The 19,985-nt window shown below is 41.0% G+C and overlaps 1 protein-coding gene across 7 annotated transcripts in view; it reads left to right on the plus strand.

The window, feature by feature from the left end:
• The window catches only part of tcf7 (transcription factor 7), a 231,758-nt gene that overhangs the window by 163,111 nt on the left and 48,662 nt on the right, over positions 1-19,985 (plus strand). For all 7 annotated transcript variants that reach the window (XM_059990624.1, XM_059990625.1, XM_059990628.1 and 4 more), the window contains 2 exons: positions 8,735-8,867; positions 16,931-17,021. In XM_059990624.1, the coding sequence (XP_059846607.1) occupies positions 8,735-8,867; positions 16,931-17,021 (224 nt within the window). The remainder of the gene's footprint in view (positions 1-8,734; positions 8,868-16,930; positions 17,022-19,985) is intronic.

Raw genomic sequence — 19,985 nt, forward strand, 5'->3', positions numbered from 1 at the left:
AGCACATGGGAAAAACTCATTGAAGTCAGTTCCAAAGCGCATAAAAAGCAAACAGAATATGCAAACTGAAACCAAAAGCTATCACTGTCGACTGATGTATATTAAGATAGTGATCCCATTAATTGAAAAATTAGCTTACTGCCTTAAGCAAACCTATTTTTTGATTGATTGAGTCGGTTCTTTTTAATCATTAGAAATCGGTGACCTGCAAGTGGTGTTTTGAAGCTAAACATTGTTCCTTGACAATGTAAAACATGGCTTTCAGGGAGTTGCATTTTATTTTACCAGGTAATTCTTTCTAAGGATGACACAGGGTGAGCAGTGCATCTCATAAGATCATTTAAATGGAATCATAGAATTTTATTAGACAGAGGCTACTGGGACCCGGCATCCAGTGTTAGCTCTTTGAAAGAACAATCGCACACCTTCTCACACTGCAGTTTTAATTTGTCTCAGTTATCTGTCTAGTTCCATGTTAAACTGGGTCAAATAAGTTAATTCAAGTGATGGGCCTCTGATCTCGGGCTATGCCCTTTGATCTTAGACTCACCCGTCGCAGGAAGCATCCTCTTCATATGCACTCCCTCTAGGCCTTTCAATATTTGATAGATTTCAGTGAGATTCCCCCCCCCCCATTCATCTAACTCCAGCAAGTACAGACCCAGATATATCAAATGCACCAAGTACATTAACCCTTTCATTCCCAGGATCATTCTCATAAATCTCCTCCAATGGTGGTACATTCTTTCTTAGCTATGAGGCCCAAAATCCGCAACAATCCAAATGAAGTCTGACCAATGCATTATAAAACTTCAAATTACATCCTTGCTCTTATATTCCAATCCCCTTGAAATGAACACTATCGTTGCATTGTCTTCCTTACCACAGACTCAACCTGCAAGTTAACCTTCAGGGAACCCTACATAAGGACTCCCAAGTCCCTTTGCACATCTGATTTCTGAATTTGCTCCCCATCTAGTAAATAATCTATGCATTTATTCCTTCTACCAAAGTGCATGATCACACATTTCCCTAAACTGCATTCCATCTGCCACTTATTCAACCATCCTCCTTATCAGTCCAAATAAGTAGTTCTGCAGATCCCTGCTTCCTTAACACTACCTGTCTCTCCACCTGTCTTTGTATCATCTGCAAAGCCATCATTTTCATAATCATTGACATATAATGTAAAAAGAAGAGGTCCCAACCCTGTGGAACACCACCAGTTATCAGCAGCTAATGAGAAAAAGGTCTTTAATCCCACTCTTTACCTCCAGCTGGTCAGCCAATCTTTTGTCCATGCTAGTACCTTTTCTGTAGTAGCATGAGCTCTTTATCTTGTTATGCAGCCTCTTGACAAAGCCCTTGTGAAAATCCAAATAAACAGGATCCACTGAATCTCATTTGTCGATGCTGCTGGTTATTTCCTCAAAGGGCAACATTTCCCCTTAAGGAAACCATGTTGACCAGCCTATTTGATAATGTGCCTCCAAATGCCCCCAAACTTCATCCTTATTAATGGACTAGATAGGTCAATTATAGGGTAACTGACATATAATTTCTTGTCTTTTTCCCCCCTCCCGCGAGGTTGGAGGACCGTTTCAGTTTTCCAGTCCTACAGAACAATACTAATGCCTCCACAGTCTCTTCAACTATCTCTAATGAACCCTGGGGTGTGTTGCATCAGGTCCAGGTGACTTGTCTACCTTCAGATCTTTCAGCTTCCCAAGCACTTTCTCCTTATTATAGCAACAACACTTGCTTCTGCACCCTGACATCTGCATGCTGTTGGCGTCTTTCACAGTGAAAACTGATGCAAAATAATTGTTCAGTTCGACCACCATTTCTTTATCTTTACGACCACCTCTCCACTGTCATTTTCCAGTGGTCTGACATCCTCTTCAATACTATTGATGAGCCTACCTTCATATTTCGTTTTCCTCCTTATTGCTTTTTTAGCTGCTACGTGTTGGTTTTAAAATCTCAAACTCAAAATCAGTTTTAATATCACTGGCATATCTTGAGAAATTTGTGGTTATTCGGCAGCAGTACATTGCAATACATAATAATAAAAAACTGTAATTTACAGATTTAAAAAGTTAAGTTAAATATACAGTGCAAGAAGAGAAAAAAAAAGGCAGAGGGGCTGTGTTCATGGGTTCAATGTCCATTCAGAAATCTAATTGTGCAGAAGAAGCTATTGCTGAATCGTTGAGTGTGTGCCTTCAGGCTCCTGTACCTCCTCCCTGTTGGTAGCAATGAGAAGGGGGCATGCCCTGGGTGACGTGGGTCCGTAATGATGGATGGCGCCTTCTTCAGGGTGGCAGGGTTTGCAAGACATTACTTCCTACAAAGCAAAACCCAAAAGCATGAATGGCAGCAAAGTTTCACTACCAGATAAACTCAATGCCTTCTATGCCCACTTTGAAAGGGAGAACCTGATGACCCTGTGACCTCCGTCTCAGAGGCCAATGTTAGGCTGTCCTTAAAGAGAGTGAACTCTCGCAAGGCAGAGGTCCCGATGGAGTACCTGGTAAGGCTCTGAAAACCTGTGGTAGGAGTATTCAAGGACATTTTCAACCTCTCACTGCTATGGGCAGAAGTTCCCACTTGCTTCAAAAAGGGAACAATTATACCATTGCCTAAGTAGAGTAATGTGAGCTGCCTTAATTGCCCGGTAGCACTCACATCTACAGTGATGAAATGCTTTGAGAGGTTGGTCATGACTAGACTGAACCCCTGCCTCAGCAAGGACCTGGACCCATTGCAATTTGCCTATTGCCACAATAGGTCAATGGCAGGCACAATCTCAATGGCTCTCCACACTGCTTTAGACCATAGCTCAGCATTTAATACCATCATTCCCACAATCCTGATTGAGATGTTGCAGAACCTGGGCCTCTGTAGCTCCCTCTGCAATTGGATCCTCGACTTCCTAACTAGAAGACCACAATCTGTGCTGGTTGGTAATAAAATCTCCTCCTCGCTGACAATGAACACTGGCGCACCTCAGGGATGTGTGCTTAGCCCACTGCTCTACTCTTTATATGCACATGACTGTGTGGCTAAGCATAGCTCAAGTACCATCTATAAATTTGCTGATGATACAACCATTGTTGGTGGTATCTCAGGTGGTGACGAGAGGGCGTACAGGAGTGAGATATGCCAACTAGTGGAGTGGTGTTGCAGCAACAACTTTACACTCAACATCAGTAAGGCAAAAGAGCTGATTGTGGACTTCAGGAAGGGTAAGACAAAGGAACACATACCAATCTTCAGAGGGATCAGAAGTGGAGAGAGTGAGCTGCTTCAAGTTCCTGGGTGTCAAGATCTCTGAGGACCTAACCTGGTCCCAACATATCGATGTAGTTATTAAGAAGGCAAGACAGTGGCTATACTTCATTAGGAACTTGAAGAGATTTGGCATATCAATAAGTACACTCAAAAACTTCTATAGATTTACCATGGAGAGCATTCTGACAGGCTGCATCACTGTCTGGTATGGAGGGGCTACTGCACAGGACCAAAAGAAGCTGCAGAAGGTTGTAAATCTATTCAGTTCCATCTTGGATACTAGCCTACAAAGTACCCAGGACATCTTTAGGGAACGGTGTCTCAGAAAGGCAGCGTCCATTATTAAAGGCCTCCAGCACCCAGGGCATGCCCTTTTCTTACTGTTACTATCGGGTAGGAGATACAGAAGCCTGAAGGCACACACTCAGCAATTCAGGAACAGCTTCTTCCCCTCTGCCATCCGTTTCCTAAATGGACTTTGAACCCATGAACACTACCTCACTTTTTTTAATATACAGTATTTCTGTTTTTGCACATTTTTAATTTTTTCTATATACTTATACTGTGATTGATTATTGATTTGTTATTATTTTTATTTTTATTATTATTACTGTTTTTATTTTGTTTTTTTCCTCTATATTATGTATCGCATTGAACTGGTGCTGCTAAGTTAACAAATTTCAAGTCACATGGCGGTGATAATAAACCTGATTCTGATGACCAGGCTTGAATGTGATAGATCTAGCCCTCAGCGGTCTATGAATCTCCTGTTTCATGCATGACTTTAATTCAGATATATATGGTATGTTTTCATAGGCACACTCTCATCCACATAGGTTTCTGTGAAGTCAGTGACAACTGTGGCATATTCATTCAGATTCAAAGATGAATCCATGAACACCGTAAAGTCCACTGACTCAAAACAGTCTTGTAAGCTCTCCTCTTCCTCCCTTGTCCATATCTTCTTGATCCTCTCTAATGGTGCTGCAGTCTTCAGTCTCTGCCTGTAGTCAGGGAGTAGAAGTAAAGCCAGGTGACCAGACTTTCCAAAATGTGTGCATGGGATGGCATGGTAAACACTCAGAGTAGTTTAACAGTGGTTCAGTGTGTTGGCTCTTCTGGTTTCACATGTAATACATTGCTAATAATTATTTAGGGATGTTTTTAAGCAGAGCTGATTGAAACCCCCAAAAATGATTGGGAAGGCATCAGCGTGTCCTGTTTCATACCCATAGATGACGTTGCTCAGTTCATCTAGATGCAGGTGTCCCCAACCAGAGGTCCATGGACTCCTTGCTTAATGGTATTGGTCTATGGTATAGAAAAGTTGGGAACCCCTGATCTAGAGCTTGATTGATACGGGCCTGAGGTGGAATATACACCACTACCAAGATGACGGCTGAAAACACCTGTAGCAGATAAAATGGACAGAATTTGATTGTTAGAAGTTCCAGGTCGAGTGAGCAGGACTGACACAAAAACTGGCATGTTTGGGCACCGCAAGGAGTTATTCATAAAGCTTCCTCCGCCTTTGAAAAACTCAGCAGTCCTATCTTGGTGGTGAATCATGAAGCTAGTGAGCTGTATAACTGCATCTGGAATGCTGGGGGATAACCAAGATTCTGTAAGCTCCCATTCCTCTAGAGTCGCACCAATTTTTGCTATACTGTCTGTCCCCTTTTTACCTTGTATGCTGTCTTTGATGTCTGTTGTTAGCCATGGTTGCCTCATCCTTCCTCTAGAATGCTTCTTTTCTTTGGGATAAACTAATCCTGCATCTTCTGAATTATTCTCAGAAACACCAGCTATTGCTGCTCTTCTATCATCCTGATAGTGTCCCCTTCCAATCAACTTTGGCCAACTCCTCTCTCATAGCTCTGTAATTTCCTTTACATTAATACCAAAACATCTGATTTTATCTTCTCCCCCCATGCTGTAGAGTGAATTCTATTCATACTATGATCACTGCCTCCTAAAGATCCCTTTACCTTAAGCTTCCTAATCAAATCTAATTTATTACACAACACCCAATGAGGAATAGCCTTTTCCCTAGTAAGCTTGACCACAAGCTGCTCTAACTAGTCACTTCGTGGGCATTCTACAAATTCCTCCTTTTGTGATCTGGCACTAACCTAATTTTCCCAACCTACCTGCATATTGAAATCCTTTCTCACCAATCATGAAGATGGTGACTTGACAGTAGGCTTTCCACCCAGGCCGATTCAGCAATACTTACATCTGCAAATAGGTTGTTCCATTTTAGGAGAACTAGAAAAGGCATTACAGATCTTAAGAAGTAGAAGAAGTATTCCCAACTCAATTGACCTGGAAAGATGGGTGAGCAATGGACAAAATATGAAAGCCATTAATCAAATCTATGAGCATGCAAATAGGAGAGATGGGACAGGAGAGGGGATGGTGTCTGGATCCAAATGTGTACATTACAGTTGTAGAATTGTTTTTTTTTATTTCCCAGTTACAACAGGTGTATTGTGACAGGCATTGAGCAACTTGACCAACAATTCTAAAACACACCACTGCACAGAAAAAGATAAAATTCAAACTCAGCTATTAACCCTTTATGGTCTTCCTTGGAACTCTCACCATCCAGTCCCACCAACCCATAATGAGTTCTGTGCCAGTTAGTAAGCATTGAGGGATGAATTTTATAACAGGTCGGTTTCATGGCCCTTTTTTGGCCACTGTCCCATCATATCACCCACACACAAGGGGCAGTTTATAGGACTAGGGGATAATTAATGTACTGAATGTTATTTTTCTGAAGCGTTGGAGGAAACCCTGGAGGAACCCACACAGTCGTGGGAAGAACGTGCAAACTCCGCACAGAAAGCTTTGCTGGTCACGTTGGGTTTGGACCGCTGGAGATGTGAAGCGGAGGCTCCTCGCTCTGCAGCACCACGCTCCTTTAAAATCAGCTTCACAAATCCAGCATCAGTGTGTTCAGCATTTATTCCTTAACAATACATCAAAGCAATATTCATGCAAAAGCAAAGGAAGAGTGACTTTGATACAGAAACAACAGGAGAAAGAACACTGCAGGCAAGCAAGAATTTGGCTTTTATCCAATCCCTCTCCATTGAGAAGGTGAATATAAATGTCCCCTCCACCAGCAGTATGGCTTTATTATGGTGATGACTGTGTTTTGATATATGGTTAGCTATTTAATGATTAGCAATATAAGCCCTTTTGGAAATAGTTTTGTGCGTAAGCTGTTAGGCTTGTTACGCTGTATCTGAATGGTATCGCAACCCAAAGCTCTGGAGGGTCCATCCTTACGCGTTTCTGACTCTGCACGCAAGCATGTCATTTCTGCTCCCCTGGTTTCCCCACGACAGCAGCACTGAGAGTAGGAGATCCACATGCAATGAGACTGTGGCTGAAAACCCGCATCCAAACATTCTAAGATTCAAAAACACCAAATAAATCCCACTGAAATGTCCCAGTAATTATATTTTTAACGTTATCGACCCACATGTAATTATCAGCCCAATTCAGACATGAGAGACAAAGACATGGAGGCTAAGCCATTCCCTGGAGAAGACTGTATCTCAGCATGCATGATCTTCAGGAGCTCAAATAATTATAAGGTTGATAGAACTAATAACAAAATCGACTTTTATTGGGGGGAGAAACTATAACAAGTGGGATAGAAGGCAGTGGCTAGTGAACCTTGGTGATGAAAAACAGACAATGAAACACTATCTGCGCCTCTGCCCTGCCAAACTCCATTATGATTTTGTCTTCAGCGAGTTCATTGTAAAGTCAAGAGAACAAAGACTATTTCAAGGATATCCTTCCTTAGACAAGTGAACAGACTTGTACAGGTCCCCATATAAATGAAGTATGATACTTTGCCTCACTGTGCTTGAACGGCCTAGGTAGAATGGATGTTTCCAGTAGTGTGAGAGTCCAGGACCAGAGGGCACAGCCTCAGAGTAGAAGACATCCCTTTAGAACAGAGATGTGTTGGAATTTCTTTGGCCAGACGGTGGTGAATCTGCCACAGACAGCTGTGGAGGCTGAATCATTGGGTATATTTAAGGCAGAGGTTGATAGGTCCTTGATTAGGCAGGGAAAATGGGGTTGAGATGAAAATAAAATCAGTTGTTATCAAACAGCAGAGCAAACTCAATGGGCTGAATAGCCTAATTCAGCTCATATGTCTTTTTGGTTTTGTATGCTTGTAGTATTGTACACTGCCACAAAATTCAGCTCCAATCAGTGGAATGAATTGCGGCAGCCTCTCCATGACCCATCGTGGATGTACAGTATTCCTCGGGGCCACTGAGTGAGGATGACCAATGAATAATTCTCTTCATATTCTCTCTATAAATCCACAAACACTTATGGGATCATTTTGTATAAATTGTGTTTAAAACAGTACTAGTCAAGTCCTTTAGCAAACACAAACCACTGCTTTGTCCAACACTCTATAACTGTAACAGGCCAGAATAGAAAGATAGAAAATCTACAGAACATTACAGGCCCACAATGTTGTGCCGACCATGCAACCTACTCTAGAAATTGCCTAGAATTTCCCTACCGCATAGCCCTCTATTTTTCTAAGCTCCATGTACCTAAGACTCTCTTAAAAGACCCTCAACACAAAATACTCTGCAGACGCAGAGTAAAAGACCCTATTGTGTGCACCTCTACCATTGTCACTGGCAGTGTACTCCACGCACCCACCACTCTCTGTGTGAAAAACTTACCTCTGATATCCCCTTTGCATCTACTTCCAAGCACCTTAAAACTCTGCCCCCTCGTGTTAGCCATTTCAATCCTGGGAAAAAGTCTCTGACTATCCACGCGATCAATGCCTCTCATCATCTTCTACACTTCCATCAGATCACTTCTCATCCTCCGTCGCTCCAAGGACAAAAAGGTGAAGTTCACTCAACCTGTTCTCATAAGGCATGCTCTCCAATCCAGGCTCCTATTCTCTTTTTCTCTTAAAGCATGAAGGTTTTGCAAGGGTTCCAGAAGTCTTCATGTTAAGAATGTGGTACAGAATTTACAGCAGAACAATCTATCTAGTCATTTGACGACATCTTGGAGGTTGTTTCCCGTTGAAACACCTCTCATCTCTCCGCACCTAAATGCAAATATGAACTTTATACTGTATGTGATTGATACCATGTCATCTGGAATATTTGACAAGACAATGCACAGAATGTACTTCAAAAATAAGACATCCTTTTCTAAAGCAAATGAGTATTGCGGAAGCATTGTGCTGTTGGAAGGAACTCAGCAAAATGAAACTGGCCAGAGATCATTAACCAGAAACATAAAGGCTGCCTCCCTACTGAAATAATCCAGCATTTTCTTAAAGTTGATGGGACTGGGTTATAACAAATGGTTATTTTTCTACTCCAAGGGAAAAAGGTCTGATTTTGTAAACTTTTTTTTTGTCTTACAGTCTAACAAGGTTCCTGTGGTGCAGCCATCCCATGCAGTCCATCCCCTCACGCCCCTCATCTCCTACAGCAATGAGCACTTTGCCCCCAACTCCCATTCGCCGCACCTATCAAACGAAATCAACCAGAAAACAGGTAAGAGAACCAGCTCTTTAGATCATCAGTAATTTCAGGAAGTCAGTGCTGGTGACGAAATAACAGATGCCACGGTGAGAGATTGAACGTCAAGTGCAGCAGGAACACGTATGGATGCCCCATCTCACAATTCAGTAGAACAGCAAATTTGGGGAGGCAGGACACAGACACACAAACACTACCCCCCCCCCCAAAAGGTCAGGGTCTAAAACACTTCACCAGAGTAAAAGTGGAGCGATACTCATTTAAAGTTTGTATAACTGTGGGAAAGGATAGGGAACTGGGACTAGCTACATTTCCTTTACATGTAGCTTCTAGTACTCAGTGGGCCAAATGGCCTGTTCCCCTGCTGTTACCATTCTGTTCTTCTGATCTCCAGTGCAGCAGAGTACAAATGTTGGTGGATTTCATTTACTCCACAGTTCCCACTGAAGGACCCCGGTGTCCCCTTTAGCAAAATGAAAGGAAAATCAGAGGTGAAGTTTGTTATGGGATTTTGTTGGCTACAAATTGGTTGCAGGTGGTTTTGGTAGTATTCTGTAAGAGGCTATAAACCTCTCACTGTACCAGTAGCCATGACAATAAACTGGAGGAAAAAGAATCGATTACATTTTGCAGTGGTCTCCAACAACTTTACTGATTAGAAGTGCATTCATTCAAAGGACAATAGACAAGCTGTCAAATATCTCTGAATCAAAATATGTCTTTAGATACATTTTAAAAACCCCCCATGCTGGGCACTTGAAGAGCTTCCTGGTATATTTCCCATTACTTTTTTATGCAATTTGTCCTTCTTCAAAAGATCTTCTCTGAGCCTCTTGGCCATTTTGTCAGATATTTGTCTCCAGCAAGAAGAAAAGGCAAAAGAAAATAAGACTGGAAAAATAGATGCTGAAGTTGGCATTCATCTAGAGTACTTACTGCGTCAGCACCTTCCAGAAGAATTAAGGCCAGCCATTGATATTTTCTCCTAATTCTGCTGAAAAAAATCCCCATCACAGTCCCTTTACACCGCCATTAAGAAAACTCCCTGGAGTACTTAGTGAGTAAGCACTTTGTGTAATGCACCGCCAAACCTCACAAGCCAGAAGATTGCTGATTTAACCGATGTCAATCAGGATTTCTGCTACTATCTATTGAAAAGTGAAGAATTGGTGCACAAGGCAAAGTTAAAGTTGTTTATTTTCATATGTGAAAGTACAACACTGCTCAGGTACAATGAAAAAATACCTGGCCCAATGAAACTATTGCACTGAATTGCACTAATCCCAAAGACAGAATGACCAATAAAAATATAAAACTCAGTGACAACCATGGAAAAACTTATTCAGTTTTTTTTTCAAATAAACCATGGCAAGTGTAAATGCCAGCAACATTATGCACGAAATGTACACCAGGTGATAGACAGTGGTTTAACCTTTTCCTTCCTAAACACGCTAAACACATGTAAATCAATTAACAAAATGCACATTTTTGATATAGTTATGTCCGGGATTTGATCATGAGTAACAGAGAACAAGAGAACAGCCCAAGTGATCTTTACGTAGTGAGTAATCTCTAAATGTCGGGTAAGGTCAACATAACAATAAGCTTTGGAGTCTATGCTATATAAGGAAGTTGTGTCATCATACTTGGGAGCTTTGTAGTCAGATTGAATTTGTGTACTTGGTGTTTGCCCTGAAAACCTGGTTGGAGGATGAATACCAGAGTTTGTATCAGAGGAAATAATCTTGCCTTCACTTCATTAGGGTTTTCTCATAGCAAAGCTTCATTTTATTGATGTGCATTTATGGCATGGATCAGTAAGGTACATGGTTGGCTTGATGTTCCCTTTCAGCTTCATCCCATACTAATGTCTCCAGGAATCTGTTGTGCAGATTGCAAAATTGGCTGATTTGAAAGTGGACGCATAACAGTAGAAAACATTTCAACTCCAATGGAGGAGGCAGAAGCTTAAGAGGGAAGAAATATTGTTCCATTGGTCATTCAAAGGGGCATGTAACTCCTGATCAGTGAGATACATGCCAGAAGGGAGGGCCCATTCCCATTCTTTATAAGATCCATTTGTCCCAGCAGACCCTCCATAGGAAGAGTCCAATATCATCTCCAGAGGGAAAACCTTCCAAAAAATGGAGCAGTGCTGGAAGACATTTTATGATCTCCAGGACATGTCATGTGAATCTGCTGATGGATCTTCTTGAAAATATTTTTCATGTATAGGTCTAAGATTATTTTAAGGGCAGTTGCTTGTCAGTATGTGTTGTAGAAAGATATTGAAGTAATTAGAATTGAGATTCTTTCCATTCATGTGTCATAATCAGCAGAGATAACATACTTAAGAAAATGTAAATAGATATAGCTTTTATACAATAAACACATTTAACAGAGATAGAACATCAGAAATCAAAGAGAGATTGGGTGGGAAATGTTATAGCAGCTTCATTTAATTCAAAAGCAAGGGGAGTTGCAATTTTGGTCAGCAAAACTTTACCAATTAAAATACAAAATGTATTAATTGATTCTGCGGGAAGATACGTAATTATACATTGTCAAATCTTTTCAGAACTATGGACTCTTATGAATGTTTATGCACCAAATGAAAACAATGTAAAATTTATACAAGAAGTTTTTTTGAATTTGGCTGACGCACATGATAATGTATTAATAGGTGGAGACTTTAACTTTTGTCTAGACCCAGTTTTAGATAGGTCGACAAAGGTTGTTACAAAACCAAAAGTAGCAAAATTAACTTTATCATTAATGAAAGATTTAAATTTGATTGATATATGGAGAAGAATTAACCCAAGAGAAAGAGATTATTCATTTTATTCAAGTAGACATAAAACTTATTCAAGGATAGATTTTTTCCTACTATCAGCGAATATTCAAGACAGAGTGAAAAATATGGAATATAAAGCAAGAATATTGTCAGCAGAGATAACATACACAGAAGGTTTGAAAGTATTTTATTCAAAAAGTAGGCTCCCTTCGATCATAATTGGTGTATGATGCTAGTTTTCAGGATTGTTATGGGGAGGTGATATTTTGGTTTGTAATAAAAGCTGAATACACTGCTGTGCTTAGTATATCTTGGGGTCCGTGTATATCTTAATGCATCCACCCAAGGTTCCTCATCAGACTAGAAAAGTAAGAAAGAATATGGGATGGAGAGATCTTAGATGGCACCAAAAGCAATTATATCAAACTTGATCTCCATCTTATCACTGACATTCATTTAGATTCCTTATGTCCCTATAAATAGTTGTTTAAAAAAACTGCCAAACAACCACAAGGTAATACTGAGTTTCCCAAAATGGCATTGACTCCAGTTTATTTGGGTAGAGGCAGAAATGACTTCACACAAATAATGACTTACTTTGGTGCACACTTGGCACAAGGGAAATATAATGTGCACCAAGGTGAATAACACATAGAAGTACCTGGAATCTGAGGTATCTGAAACAGTTTCACCAGCAAGGATCTCCCAGTGAACTGAACTAAGCAGCAGTCAAAATAATCAATATTCAAGGTTAATATTCTAGATGGTAATTTGTCCACTTATCAAATTGAGTGTACATCTTGGGTGCATTTGGGAACAAATTTTCAAAGTGATTCATCTCAACTCTATCAAAGACATTCATATTGGGATAGTTCTCTTTAGTACCAGCTGCCTGTATACAGGAAATTTGTGAGTCAGGAATCCCTGTGTGCACTATTCTTAAGCTTGTCCAACTGTAGCAATGAATTAATCATTTACTTAAGACTCTGAAGGGTCAGTAAAGCTGACTGATAGCCTTGTGCTAAATCTACATTCCAGTGTGGAGTATTGTGCTGGTTTTCAATAGGATAAGCTGTTTCATTGGAAATTTAAGTGATTATATGTCATTTAAATTTTAAAGCAAGTCTGTAGATAACTGTTATATTGTAGCTGAATTGTCAAATCTTGAAGAACAAGTGGTACAATTGTGGCTGCTAAGCTGACATGGCAACACATTAAAATGTGCCCTTTCATCATTAAATGCACAGAATACACACAAGATAATGGATCATTCAGGAGAGAGGACTGTTTAGAAAGAAAGATAATTTCCTGGCCAACAGCTGTGGAAAGAGGTGAATGAAACAAGATTTTGTCACCAATATTTCATGTATAATTACACAGAATATTTAGAAATGGTTGGTCCTGTCTTTACCATCTCGCATTTAACAGATTGACATCCTGGTTAATACTTTCTACACAGGAGGAATAATGCACTGGATAGAGACTAGATTATTACACAGTCCTTATGTATTTTGTATTTAGAAACCTAAAAGCAGGAATTGGTCAATCAGGTTAACTTGACTGAGGACTTGGCCGTGCTATGGTTTATTAAATTAGAAATGACCTAATTCTTGCAAAGTAGGACCGATATTCAAAAGGAGCATTGGTTAGAAATAAGGCAATGAAACTTAATTGACCATAAAATGCTTCTTATTGTCCAGAGAAAATTAACAGTACTGTATAAATATGGCTATCATAAGGTTAGTAAATGTACAAGGGTGATTGGGATGTGGACTTGTTACCACTGAAAATAATTTCTCTAACCCAGTGTGCAGTGGACTTGGGGAGCCATCTTTAAAGATTGCCATTGAATACAAAAGGTAGTGGATATGGCCCAGTCCATCACGGGTAAAGCTCCCTCCCCCATCGCCCCCGCCCCCATTAAGCACATTTACATGGAGCATTGTCACAGGAAAGCAGCATCCATCACCAGGGACACCCACCACCCAATCCATGCTCTCTTCTCACTGCTGCCACCAGGAAGAAGGTACAGGAGGCTCAGGACCCACACCACCAGATTCAGGAACAGTTATTACCCCTCAGCCATCAGGCTCTTGAACAAAAGGGAATAACTTCACTTGCCTGCATCGCTGAAATGTTCCCACAACCTAAGGACTCACTTTCAAGGACTCTTAATCTCATGTTTTCTCAATATTTATTGCTTATTTATTATTATTCTTTCTTTTAGTATTTGTACAGTTTGTTGCCTTTTGACTACTGGCTGAACACCGAGTGGGTGTAGTCTTTCATTGCTTCTGTTATGGATTTATAGAGTATGCCCACAAGAAAATGAATCTCAGGTTATATGCTGTGACATATATGTACTTAGGTGATAAATTTACTTTGAAACTTGTACTTTAAAGATTGAGTGCAAAATGAGCACATTTTTCAACCTATTTCGGTGCCTACGTACCCAACTATTTCTGCGTCTGTCAGTGCCTAGTGACCACATCAGGGCAGGTATATGTGGCTACAGTATGTTTGAATGCATGGCCAATATCTGCTCTCTGGATTTGTACATGAGTTTGATAAAGTCAGCAGCACTGGTGCCATGATTAGCATCTTCACAAATTTGGAAATGCAGTAGCTTTTTTTTACACCCATGTGCCTATCCCAACGTCTCTTAAAAGCCTCTAATGCATATGCCTCTACCACCATACCAAGCAGTGCATTCAAGGTGTCCATGGCTGTCAGAGAATAAAAATCACTCTGCACATCAGCCTTTCACCTTCAGTGTATGCCCTTTGGTACTAGACGTTGCAAGCCTGGGAAACAGGTACAGTCTGTCCATTCTCATAATCATATTAACCTCTAACAGATCTCCCTTCAGTCTCCAGCATTCCAGAGAAAACAACACAAGTTTGTCCAGCCTTTCATGATAGCACATGCCCCGTAAACCAGGCAGCGTCCTGGTGAACCTCTTCTGCACCCTCTTCAAAGCCTCAACATCCTTCCTATAGTGGGGACGACCTGAACTGTACCCAATACTCCAGATGTGGCTGAACCAGAGTTTTATAAAGTTGCAACATAACCTCTTGACTTTAGAATTCAGTACCTCAACAAATAAAAGCAAACATTCTATAAGCCTTCTTAACTATCTTATTGACCTGTGTAGCCACTTTCAAGGATCTATGAACTTGGATCCCAAGATATCTCTGCTCAGTGACTCTGTTAAGGATCTTGCCCTTAACAGTGTACTGTCCCCTTGTATTTGCCCTACCAAGGTGCATTTATCTGCGTAAAACTCTATCTGCCAGTATCTGCAACTGATCTACTGTATATCACTGTGTATTCTTTGCCAGTCTTCCACACCATCCATGATTCCACCAATATTACTTACTAACCCACCCATCTAGATTTTTATCCAGGTCATTTACATACAGCAGAGGTCCCAGCACAGATCCCTGTGGAGAACCACTAATTATAGACGTCCAACTCAAATAAGTCCCTTCAACCACCACCCTCTGTCAGTTCTGAATCCAAACAGTCAATTCATCGTGGACCCCATGTATCTTAATCTTCTGGATTAGCCCCTATGAGGCACTTTGTCAAATGCCTTACTAAAATCCAGGTAGACAACATCCACTGCCTTACCCTCATCAATCTTTCTCATCACCTTGTCAAAAAACTCATTCAAGTTGGTAAGGCATGACCTGCCCCGCAGAAAGCCTCACTGGTTCTCCCTAAATAGGCCATGGGTTTACAAAAGCGCAAATATTCTGTCCCTAAGAATTTTCTCCAGCAGTTACCCTACAACTGCCGTGTATATTTGAGAACTAGGAGCTACGTATAAAAAACCTTGTGGGTTAATGTCTTTGCTTGGTTCCTGCTATGGCTCAGAACTGCAATGCCAGAAGTTGACATTGGCTTCCAAGAAAACCACAGCAAAGGACTGCAAACAGCTGAAAATGAAACCACAGTGTATTCTGCACGCTAATCTTTGAGAACATGAAGGAGTCAGAGGGCTTTAAAACTAATTCATAGACTTTTAATTTATAAATGCACACAGTCCAATGTGTACATGGAACTATTACTTGGAAATATATTCATGAATGCTAACATTATTAACATTACCCCCAGCTAGCTCAGGGGGTATATCTATTACATGATGTTGTTCTGAACGTCTGGGGCAGGAAGTCTCCTGGCTCAGTTTCTAGCTTAACCTGAGTTAACTGAAATTACAGGACTAAAAGGCTTTGCCACTCCTGCTTTGGGGTGGAGTGGGTGGGGGAAGACAATTATGATAAGACCCTTGTGATAAGAGGACTTGTGTAATTATCAAGCATTGTCAGGGTCTGTCAATAACAGTACCCCTCACAGTCAGGTAACTTGCTAAGGCTCGCTGTAAAACATTTCCTCATGGCCGTCCAGGGGAGCAGAGAACTGATGTCGGACAAATCAACATTGTCATTCAGGAGGGACGCAGGCAAAATGAGGAAGACAATCGATGCTTGTCCTAAATACAAGAGATTCTGCAGATGCTGAAAATCCAGAATATCACATATGAAATGCTGGAGAAATTCAGCATTTATGAGAGGAAGAAAGAGCAAACGTTTTGGGCCGAAACCCTTGATCAGGACTTTTTGTCCACATTTTTAAGACAAAACTAATTAATGAAGTTCAATATTTTTCATATTTACCTCTAAAACTAGTATTTCTTAATATAAAGTAATGGCTGCGTAATGGGGAGAACACTAAAACCCCCCATCCTGACCAAGCAACTCAGCCTTTTTAAAGGAGCACCAGATGGTCTCAGTTGGAAGATTGATCACAGGCTTGGATGTCTTTTCGCAAATCCAGGCACCCCATGGTACTATGTGTGAAAGAAGCTTTGGTCGAGAGTTATTATCATTGTTACACTTTCCTCCCTGTAAGTCCCAAAACCTTATAAATTCTTTTTTTTTCAGATACTTACTGGTACCCTTTATGAATGTTTTCAACAATCCACAGCGTTTCTGGTGAGGGGAAGAGATTGTGCTACTAACCTTCACACTTGAGCACGTTTCGCTAGTAATTAATATTGTTGCATCCATTTTCCCGGTGTAATATGGTTACAAGGGGTATCTGAACAGCTGGAAGCCTGCACCTACTCTCTGCCCCCACGCTCTGGCACAGTGTTCAAACTTAAGGATCAAGAGCTCTATAACTTATCAGTGCGCTGCAGAATCTCAGAGTACATATATGTAAGTTATTGAGTCTAAGTGGCAATTTCAAGTTTGTAATTGTCATTTTTATTTTTGTGCAGGTTTGCATAGATCTCCTCAGGGTGCAGATCTAGCGGCTTTCTACTCTATGTCTCCTGGAAGTGTAGGACAGATCACGCCTACGATGGGCTGGTAAGTGATGCATCAGGAAGTCTGGTCTGAGGGGAGAAATATAGGTGGAAGAACTGGGCTTTCACCCATCTGCACCAAAAAGAAAGGAAGTGTTACTTGAGCTCAGGCCTCAATAAACTTTGAAACTTTCAACGATGGCTTTCATTTTCGATTCTCTTCAACATCAGTACTGACCCAAAACCAACTGTTCAAGAAGGAATTTCAGATTCAGCATTAGGCTGGTTGGGAGTAACGTACGGACACTGGCTTTTCTAGTATTTGTAGAGGGTTGTGTTCTGAACATTATTTCATTTGGGACTTAGAGAAAACCATAATGGTAACTACCATTAATATTAATATGGGATAAATTGATGTCCTTATTATACAGAATTGATGCCATTAGTCAAAACCATGTTAACTTGCCTTTGGGTGGGGGGGGTGTGTGGGGAGGTAGCTTTATTCAAAGAGTTCATTCAAAACCAAGGTTCTATTTACGTTGTTTTCTTGTAACTGATAATACCAAGTAACAAATTGTGAAAGTGCATGGGCTTTGTCTTTGTTTAGTTTTTTTAAATCTGAGAAGACAACAGTGCAAATAGTGCCTCAGAGTGAATGTGGCATGAGCACTGTTCCCTGGTGTATCTGGCAAGAGCTCAGCTCCCAAATGAATTTATCAGATGGATTATGTCATGATGATGTCAGTAAGCATCTGGTTGCCCCACTTGTCTCCAGGCAACAGAATCCTTCTGGCTGGTTTTTCAAAAGGTATACTCACTCCAAACAGTCTTTGTGAAATACATGCCAATTAGTTATCAGTAACATTTTTTGTTTATTTCCTTAACTTTAACATAACATTTCTGTTTATGCTCAGATAGATTATTTGTTGTCGATGCTGTCATTTTCTTTTGTTAGATTCGATGATGAGCTGACTCAGCCACATCACTAATTCATCAGTGTAACACAACACAAGCACAATAAGCAGTCTTTCATCTGAAAACCCTCAGAGACTTCTCATGTCTGTGTGAATTATAAAATCCAATCTTCAAGTTATCAAAGCTGTTATTATTTTATGTACTGTTTATTTTCAGTGAAGTCAATTATAGCACTGAGAGAATGGGATAAACAAACTTTTGAATGATGTTTAATTTTTGTCTTCTCATTTTCCTGACTCTCTTTCTTTCCTCTTGTACCAGGTACAGTGCCAAGACAGGGTGGAGGTGGGCAAGTTGCTTCACAGCTCCTGGTTCCACTGCACGTAGAATGGCTCACACACACACACACACACACACACACTCTCCCTCTCTCTCTCTCTCTCTCTCTCTCTCTCTCTCTCTCTCTCTCACACACTCTCTCTCTCTCACACACACACACACTCTCTCTCACACACACACACACACACACTCTCCCTCCCTCTCTCTCTCTCTCTCTCTCTCTCTCACACACACACACACACACACACACACACACACACACACACACACACACACATATCTTTGGGATATATCTATCCTATACTTTCTCATTTAGCCCCCAAAAATCCATTCATTGCTGCTCAGCTGTCATCCCCAATAGTGTCCCCTTCCAATCAACTTTGGTCAGCTCTTCTCTCATGCTGCTGTAATTCCCTTCACTTCACTGTAATACTGATACTTCTGACTTTATCTTCTCCCTCTCAAACTGCAGGGTGAATTCTATCATATTATGATCACTGATTTCCTTTACCTTAAGCTCCCTAATCAAATCTGTTCATTACACAACACCCAATCCAAAATTGCCTTTCCCCTAGTGGACATAACCGTAAGTTGCTGTAAAAACCCATCTCGTCAGTATTCTATTAATTCCCTCTCCTGGCACCCAGCACCAACCTGATTTCCCAATATACCTGCATATTAAAATTCCCTGTGACTATCATAACATTGCCCTTATTACGTTCCTTTGCTATTTCCCATTGAAATTTATATCCCACATCTAGGCTACTGTTCAGGGGCCTGTATATAACATCCATCAGAGTCTAGTTACCCTTGCAGTCTTTTAGCTCTGCCTACAAGGATTCTACATCATCTGATCCCATGTCACCTGTTTCTAAGGATTTGAATTGATATTTACCAACAGAGCCACCCCACCTCCTCTGCCTAATTACCTGTCCTTTCAATGCAAGGTGCATCCTTGGATGTAAGCTCCCAACTATAATCTTCTTGCAGCCACGGCACAGTGATGCTCACAGCATCATAACTGCTGATCTTTAGCTGCACTACAAGCTCACCCATTTTATTCTGTATACTGTGTGCTTTCAAATATAACACCTTCTGTCCTCTATTCATCACCCTTTTCAATTTTGCCCTCATGTTACATTTCAACTCATCCCACTGCCTACAGTTTTCCCCTGTCATCGGCCTGCCCTACTCACTACACAATTCATCGACTTCCACACCAACTGCCCCCTCCTCATTCCTTTCACTCGGATTCCCACCCCCCTGCCAAATTAGTTTAAACCCTCCCAACAGCTCCAGCAAACCTGTCTGCAAGATAGTAAACACTCTTCAGGTTCAGGTTATCTTGTTCTTTTTGCACAGCTCAAACCTTCCCCAAGAGAGATCCCAATGATCCAAAAATATGAAACCCTACCCCCTGCCCCACTTCTTCAGCCACTCATACAGCTGTACTAGCATCTTATTCCTGCCCTGAGTAGCACGCGGTACTGGGAGTAATCCTGAGATTACTACCTTGGAGGTCCTGCTCTTCAGTCTGTTCACTAACTCACGGCGCAGGACCGCTTCCCCTTTTCTACCTATGTCAATAGTACCAATGTTCACCACAGCCTCTGGCTGCTCATTCTTGCTCTTGAGGATCTTTGATAGACATGGAGCAGATATTTCCTATAGTGAGGGAGTCTAGGACCAGAGGGCACAGCCTCAGAATACAAGGATGTCCCTTTAGAACGTAGATGAGTAGGAATTTCTTTAGCCAGGGGGTGATGAATCTATG

This window comes from Hypanus sabinus, chromosome 15 (assembly GCF_030144855.1).
Source record: "Hypanus sabinus isolate sHypSab1 chromosome 15, sHypSab1.hap1, whole genome shotgun sequence".
Lineage (NCBI taxonomy): Eukaryota > Metazoa > Chordata > Chondrichthyes > Myliobatiformes > Dasyatidae > Hypanus > Hypanus sabinus.